This window comes from Sorghum bicolor, chromosome 8 (genome assembly GCF_000003195.3).
Source record: "Sorghum bicolor cultivar BTx623 chromosome 8, Sorghum_bicolor_NCBIv3, whole genome shotgun sequence".
Lineage (NCBI taxonomy): Eukaryota > Viridiplantae > Streptophyta > Magnoliopsida > Poales > Poaceae > Sorghum > Sorghum bicolor.
Genome location: NC_012877.2, coordinates 7,762,774 through 7,770,642, shown reverse-complemented (window position 1 = coordinate 7,770,642; position 7,869 = coordinate 7,762,774). Strand labels below are relative to the sequence as shown.

Genomic DNA, 7,869 nt, shown 5'->3' with positions numbered 1-7,869 from the left:
GCCATGTGCATATTCTCTTGTTTAGATAAAAAAATTTGGTTTTTAAGATGAACTAAACAAGGCCTTATCTTGGAAAAGAGTTTAGAAATAAGATATAATTTATACTAATATTTAGTGACATGAGTCAATATGTATATGGTTTGAAGATAAATAATTAGGTTATTATTTGTAGAAACAACAAAATAGAATAATTTCGGTAATCGAGCTAACAACCTGTGTGAAAAAATGAATACAAGTATAGATTAAAAAGAATGAGAAATAAATTTTATTTGCTAAATATAGAAATGCGAATATATTTGATATATATATATATAAATATATCTATATATACTTAGTGCATAAAAAAGTTAGGTATTTCTAGGAATACCACCAGTGTATCCGCCCATGCCTCGTGGGATTCTGAGTTGTCGAGTTGACCATTGGCCATTGGGCACCGTCTGTTCCTGGCCTCCCGCGTCAAAGTCACAGGGGCATTAAGTTGACCATTGACCGGCTATTGAAAGTGGGATCCCAATTCTGGCCTTCTTCTTCGAAGCGTACAAACCAATGGCCCCCTCCATCTTTTTTTTCTCCCATCAAATCTCTGTTCTTCTGCAATTCTTGCTCGGAAAGCGCGTGCCAGCAGCAGCAGCAGCGGGGGACGAGGTGAGAAGACATCACCGACTCACTCTAGTCCTCGCCGTTTGCCTTGTTGGCACGGGGTGCGCTGCTCGCTGGCTGTTGCTTTGCCGCTGCTCGACGGTCGCTTCGGCCAAGGTATAGTTCGGTTCCGCCTGCCGTCGCCACCATGTCCTTGTCCTTGTACTGCTGCCGTGGTTTCAGCGTTTTTCCTGCCTACGAGTTGTTCGACCAAATGCTCGAGGGGGGAGAAACCAAAAGTCTTTTTTTTTCTTTGACATAGCCTGAGTACCATTCTCGTTCTTTTTCTTTGTCAAAATTTTAGCAGCCTCACTGATCTTTTCCCCCTGTTTGACATTTTTACCTTCATCTTCTGTAGTTTTTTTTTTAAAAAAACTTGCTTTAAGAAATTAACAAGTACACAGAATTCGCTGGGGTTACCAGCCACAGTTATAACACCATGCCACAACAGAGCAGAGCAGTACATCAGATCTCACACACATCAGAAATCATGATCATACTAGGCCTAAAGTTCTTCAGCCACCCCAAAAACGACTCCAAAACTTTGTGTGATGCTCTCCTTCTCCTTCTCCTTCAACAATCTCCGCATCAACGATATGGCAACATATAACACATTGGTTGGAGCTTTAGGTAAAGATTTCTCTATAGCCATCTTATTCCTTGTCGTCCATAATGCCCAAGCAAAACCTGCAAAAAAGAAAATGATCCCCCTTGCCTTGTGACCAAGTACTCAGAATTCCCCCAAAGAAGATGGACAAGCATCTAAACTGAAGACCTCCAGTACCAGACTCCAAACAAGCTTAGCTAAATGACATTTGAACAATAGATGGTCAATTAGTCTCTAATTCTCCACATAAGCAGCAATGACTGTCCCCTTTCCAACCCCTTTTCACTAGAGAAGTAGCTAGCTGCAGTTTATTATTGAAGACTTGCCACAAAAAGAATTTGATCTTCAAGGGAAATTTTCTTTTCCACTTCATCTTATGTAGTTGCTATGTACATCTTCTGCAACCTCCAACTACTTCAATTTTTAATCTGAATTGAATCTTTATTCCGGTGGACAGAACCCCATGGTTCGAAAGGAAAATGGATTGTATCCTCTTGCTGCTGCAAAGGGAGTATGCGGATTTGAGGAAAGGATCCATGTTACTTAACATGTGTTCTTAATAAAAAGGAAATGTTCTCCAATCATTACGTGAGCTAGCCAAGGGAGGAAAAATCGAGCATAGAACGAACAGGGGGAAGAGATGTCTGGAACCATGGTGAGTGCCTCCACTGGTGCTATGAACTCCCTCCTTGGTAAACTCACCACACTGATGGGTAAGGAGTATGGCAAGCTCAAAGGGGTCCATAAGGAGATGAAATCTCTGGAGGAAGAATTCAGAAGCATGAAGGCCCTTCTTGAGAAGTTGGCAGATATGGATGACCTCGATGCTCCAGCCAAGGAGTGGAGGAACCAAGTGAGACATATGTCATATGACATCGAAGACTGCATTGATGACTTCATACACCACTTTGAAAAGAATGATGCAACTAAAGGGTTGGTGAAGAAGACTGCTAGGCTTCTAAAGAAGTTGAGAGTGCGCCATCAGATTGCCAGCAAGATCCAGGAGATCAAGATTCGTGTGGAAGAGATAAGCAAACGACGAATGAGGTACAAGCTTGATGACTACACCTCCAAGCCTAGTTATGTGCCTGTTGATCCACGTGTATTGTCAATCTATGCGGAGGCTGCTGGCCTTGTGGGTATCGATGTCCCAACTGTTGAGCTTACTGCACTGCTCATGGGCGAAGAACAAGATTTGAGGGTGGCTTCTATTGTTGGATTTGGGGGCCTGGGCAAAACCACACTTGCTAATCAAGTTTACCGCAAGCTTGAAGGGAATTTTAAGTGCCGTGCATTCGTAACAGTGTCTCAAAAACCTGACATACTGAAGCTTCTCAATAAAATACTAATACAAATTGGTGGCTCTGTCTCTCACACCAGCGAGTTGGATGACCTTCTCAAGAAGATCACAGAACAACTGCAGGATAAGAGGTATTAATTTGTTTTATGCATGGCACCTTTGTTTTAGCACTGTCACAAAATAGTTTGCTATACATAGATTGGTGTTATCTTTTTTGAGCCTTTTATATAAATAAACGTATTATAATAACCATTACTAAGTAAAAATAACAAATGGAATTGTATGATCTCCTCTTTCTGCGTAACTTTGTAGCACTAGCCTTTTATAGGTCCCTCTAATTCCTCCTCTTAAGATTTTTCATGCTGCCTGTTCTCCTTGTAATGATGGTCACTGTAGATTTCACATAAATGTTGGCAGTGAGCAGCTTCATAATGCCAAAGAAATGCAAGTGTCCATTAGCAATGTAATCTGCGTACAATGTTCAATACCCGTGGAAATCTAGAGTGCATTGATGCCAAATTGCTACTTATTCTGACAGTTTAAATCAAATTGTATATAATAAAAGGTTTATACTTAAAATTATGTTATTTTAAAGATTCAGTGTCATTTTTCGTCCCTCAACTATCAGGATGGTCTAATTTTCAACCTCAACTTAAATTACTCCAAATAATATATAATCTTATATTTCTTCAAATAGATATGGAAGATCTTTTTCTAAGGGGGCTTTACTATTTCCTGAATTCATCTTATATAACTCCTGCTATTTTTAACAGGTATTTCATTGTGATCGATGATTTATGGGATTCCTCAACCTGGAATGTTATCAAATGTGCTTTCCCAGCAAATAATTGTGGTAGTAGAGTACTGACAACTACAAGGATTTATTCTATTGCTTTTGCCTGTTGCTGTTATAGTCAACATTATGTTTATAACATGAGGCCACTTGGTGAGCAAGACTCAATAAAGCTATTTTTTAGTAGAATATTTGGCTCCAGTGATGCTTGCCTTGACGTATTTGAAGAGTTTTCAGCTGATATTCTAAAAAGATGTGGTGGTTTGCCACTCGCCATTATCAGTATAGCTAGCCTTCTAGCTGGTCAATCGAAGATGGCATGGGAGTATGTATGGAGTTCTCTGGGCTCCATGTTCAAAGGGAATCCTTGTCTAGAAGACATGAAGCACATACTGGACCTTAGCTACAGAAATCTTCCTCACCATCTTAAGACATGCTTGTTATATGTTGGTATGTATCCAGAGGACTCTATCATTAATAAGGATGATTTGGTGAGGCAATGGATAGCCGAAGGCTTCGTGAGTAGAATCCATGGGCTAGATGAAGATGTTGTTGCTGGAAGCTACTTCAATGAGTTAATGAATATGAGCATGATTCAACCTGTGAACACAGACTATAACGGTGAGGTGTTGTCCTGCAAAGTACATGATATAATGCTTGATCTAATCACAGTCAAGTCTGCAGAAGAGAACTTCTTTGATATAATAGATGGTCCTCAGGCCACAATGTCATCACACAAGAAGGTCCGTCGAGCCTCCATCCAATACAATGGTGCAGGGCATGATGTGGCACTAACAACATTAAATGGATCACTCTGTCAGGTTCGATCTGTGGTGGCTTTCACAAGGGTTTTGCTACCATCATTTCAGGAGTGCAAGTATCTCCGAGTTCTATTTGTTGAATTTAAGGAAGCTCGTACACACAAAATGGACCTTACCAGTATTTGTGGATTATTTCTACTGAGATATTTAAAGATTGTAACTGATGGCGACTTAGAGCTTCCTAATCAATTTTGGGGTCTACAGTATTTGGATACTATGGTTCTCGAGAGTCCGATGAAATTATATATTCCATCAGATATTGTTCGCTTGTGCCGGTTATTACATTTGATTGTTCCAGGTGGTATGGTTTTTCAGGATGGGATTGGCAGCTTGAAATTCCTGCGTACCCTGCAGGAGTTTGATTTCTCAAGAAGCTCGCTGGAAAGTTTTCAGTCTCTTGACAAGCTGACCAACTTAAGAGATCTTCAACTCTATTATGATCGTTTAGACATGGATGAAATGACCATGGAAGCCTTGTACACTTTGCTTGAAGGACTTCCCCACTGCAGCAACCTCAAGAGCTTTGTTATCAACAGTCATATACGTTACTTTGATTGGCTCAGCAGATTGTCTGGTTTCCCGTGCCATATTCAACGGCTCCATCTTTGGGGTCTCTGGTTTCCCAGGATCCCCAAGTGGATATCTCAGCTCCATGACCTCTACAACTTGGAGCTTGTGGTACAAGAGGTGGTGCCCAACAATCGCAGCTTTGCCCTCCCTTGTACACCTCTGGTTGGTGATCAAACAAGAACCAGAGGGAACAATTGTCATCCCCAGCACATCCGGCACTGTCGTCGCATTTCCAGCTCTCAAGCACCTCAAGTTTTGCTGTCCTAAACCGCTCCTAGCCTTTGAAGCAGGGGCTCTGTCCAGGCTTCAGAACTTTGAGCTGCGGTTGACTGTGGCAGGATGGGAAGAGGTTCTCAATTGGTTGGAGCCTGCTGGCATTGAGCACTTACCTGCTGGCCTCGAAAGGATATTTCTGTACTGTCATCGTAACCTTGCCGACAAAGCTTCATTCTCTTCACTGAAGAGCCTGTTTCACACGAACCATCCTGGTGTTGACTTGTGGTTGCCAAGCAGGATATAATGCTATGGGTGAAGCAACCTGGCTATTTTATTTCTTTTTTTTAAGAGGAAGAACAATTCAAACTCCTTATCTGTTGGCTAGTATTTTCTTGCTGTATGTACGTATTATTCTTTTGTGCTGTAGGTATAGTATACTATATTATTATGCATTGTCCTTTAATGTTTCGTGTTGTCTATTTTTCAAAAAAGAAGAAGAAGAACAATTCAAACTCCTTATCTTTTGGCTAATATATTTTCTTGTTGTAGTATGTAGTATTCTTTTGTGTTGTAGGTATAGTATACTATACTATACTATTATGCATTATCCTTTCGGGCTTCATGTTGTCAGCAGCTATTTTTCAAAAAAAAAAAAGATTAAAAAATTCAAACTCCTTAGGCCTTGTTTAGTTGCCAAAATTTTTTGGCAAACACTACTGTAGCATTTTCGTTTGTATTTGACAAATATTGTCCAATCATGGATTAACTAGGATCATAAGATTCATCTTGCAAATTACAGATAAACTGTGCAATTAGTTTTTATTTTTGTTTATATTTAATGCTCCATGCATAGGTCGTAAGATTCGATGTGACGGGGAATCTTGAAAATTTTTGGCACTTTTTGGAACTAAACAAGGCCTTATCTTTTGGCTAGTATTTTCTTATTGTATGTATGTATTATTCTTTTGTGCTGTAGGTATAGTATACTATACTATTATGCATTGTCCTTTCGGGTTTTGTGTTATCAACAGCTATATTTCAAAAAAAAACAATTCAAACTCCTTATTTTTTGGCTAGTATTTTCTTGTCGTATGTATGTATTATTCTTTTCTGCTGTAGCCTGTAAGTATAGTATACTATACTATTATGCTGTTATGCATTGTCCTTTTGGGTTTCGTGTTATCAACAGCTATTTTTTTTTTAAAAAAAAAGAACAATTCAAACTCCTTATCTTTCGGCTAGTATTTTCTTGTCGTACGTATGTATTATCTTTCGGGTTTCGTGGAGTAGAGTTGTTTCTTACAGATCTAAAGCTAGTTCTTGCAAACAGGCCCTAAATGAACAAAGCTAACTTCAATAAACTATCCATATAGTTTGGCCATAAACAAATGACAAGTTACCTGTCACGTTCCTGATACTTTGAAGCCATGTCCATCCCTCAGCTCTCACCGTTGTCCTTGCGAGTTGGCGGAGTCAATGTAACTCCCACTTTAGCTTGGAATGCAAAAAAGAGCAACAAGGCAGAAATAAAATGAAATCATTCAATGCCTGTTTGGATCCTTAAAATTGTAATCTATTCTAATAATAACAATTTGAGCACAAATTAATTAAGTTAACAGGGGCACATACAAAATCAATTTAATTGTATACTGTTGTTAGCCACATAGGGGAAGAAACTTATGTGCTGCACTTTTGCTACAGGTGAATGAGCAGAAGAATGTGGTATAAGTTGTAGAGTAGAAACATAGCATGGGATGATATTTTTTTTATCTCACCCTATGAATTTTAGAAAGAGTTATATCTAAACTTTGAAAAATTCAAGAATGTAAAATTCTAAGCCAAACAACATAATCCATAAAGTAGATTCCATTTCCTCCAAAATAAAATGATCCAAACAGGCCATCGTAGTTCAGAAGATCCACAATGTTTTTTAATAAAGAAATATTTTATTAAATTTTGAAGCACATTACATCAAGTTGATATAAAGTCCTAAAAATAGTTCTTCCATCCTCTGCTTGAGCCCTTAGATACTCGTGAGGCTTACTTGGGTCGTGTTAGAAATGCTATCGCTAAACCTATTGATGGAAGAGACTAAATTTTCCAGAATCTCACTTATTTGAATCTCCTGCGTATAATTCCTAGGTGTTTTGTATATCAAACCCTTCAAATAGGGCTTATTTCTATCAATTCGATGATCCTCATAGGCCATAGTCAGCGAGAGTTAATTATTGGGGATAGACAGACCGACAAAACAACAGTTACCACAATACAATTATCAATAAAAAGGGCAAGATTTAATATGTGTTTATGTAGCTATTGGTCAAAGATCATCCTTGGTGGCTCAAGCCATAACTACTTTTCACGAAGACGGAGCCATGGAACACATAGTAGCTAAAATGGTGAAAAATAGATACATGTAAATTTCATGTAAGCATATAGAGTGAGTAGCAAATGTATAATTTTTTTGATGAGAAAACAAATAATATTATTAGCAGCACTGGACTGCTAGAATGGTACAATGTCGACCTACGGGATCCAACCCCATTGTGTGCAAATGTATAAATTTTGAAGAGCATGGTTAAATGCATACTCCTTCTCATAAAGAATGTCATTCTCACTTATCCAAAAGTCTCTACTAAAAAAAACTTATTGAGAAGTCAAATATCTTTGACCATCTATATATATAAATTAATATTTATAATACATAATTATACCAATAGATGAATCACTCAATATATTTTCATAATAAATTTATTTAGTGATATAATATTGCATTTGACCAACACATATCTCGTAAGTGTTATTTTTTTTAGGACGGAGAGAGTAGAGTTTTGCTGGACACACATTTCAGAGATGTGAATAGAAAAAGGACAAGAAGAATTAGAGTGAAAGGAAGTCCCTATCTCTTTCTAAGCCAAATTAG

At 38.3% G+C, this 7,869-nt stretch overlaps 1 protein-coding gene across 1 annotated transcript; it reads left to right on the top strand.

Annotated features, from left to right (window-relative positions):
* Positions 435 to 5,465, top strand: LOC8084760 (putative disease resistance RPP13-like protein 3). Its single transcript, XM_021446451.1, has 3 exons — positions 435 to 756; positions 1,704 to 2,677; positions 3,320 to 5,465. The coding sequence occupies exons 2-3, from the start codon at positions 1,887 to 1,889 to the stop codon at positions 4,995 to 4,997; spliced, it is 2,469 nt and encodes an 822-aa protein (XP_021302126.1). The 5' UTR covers positions 435 to 756; positions 1,704 to 1,886; the 3' UTR covers positions 4,998 to 5,465.

Excerpts from the sequence above, each read along its gene's own strand:
- LOC8084760 (XM_021446451.1), top strand. The coding sequence starts at position 1,887 with ATGTCTGGAACCATGGTGAGTGCCTCCACTGGTGCTATGAACTCCCTC. Across the intron at positions 2,678-3,319 it reads GAACAACTGCAGGATAAGAG|GTATTTCATTGTGATCGATG; the intron begins GTATTAATTTGT and ends TATTTTTAACAG.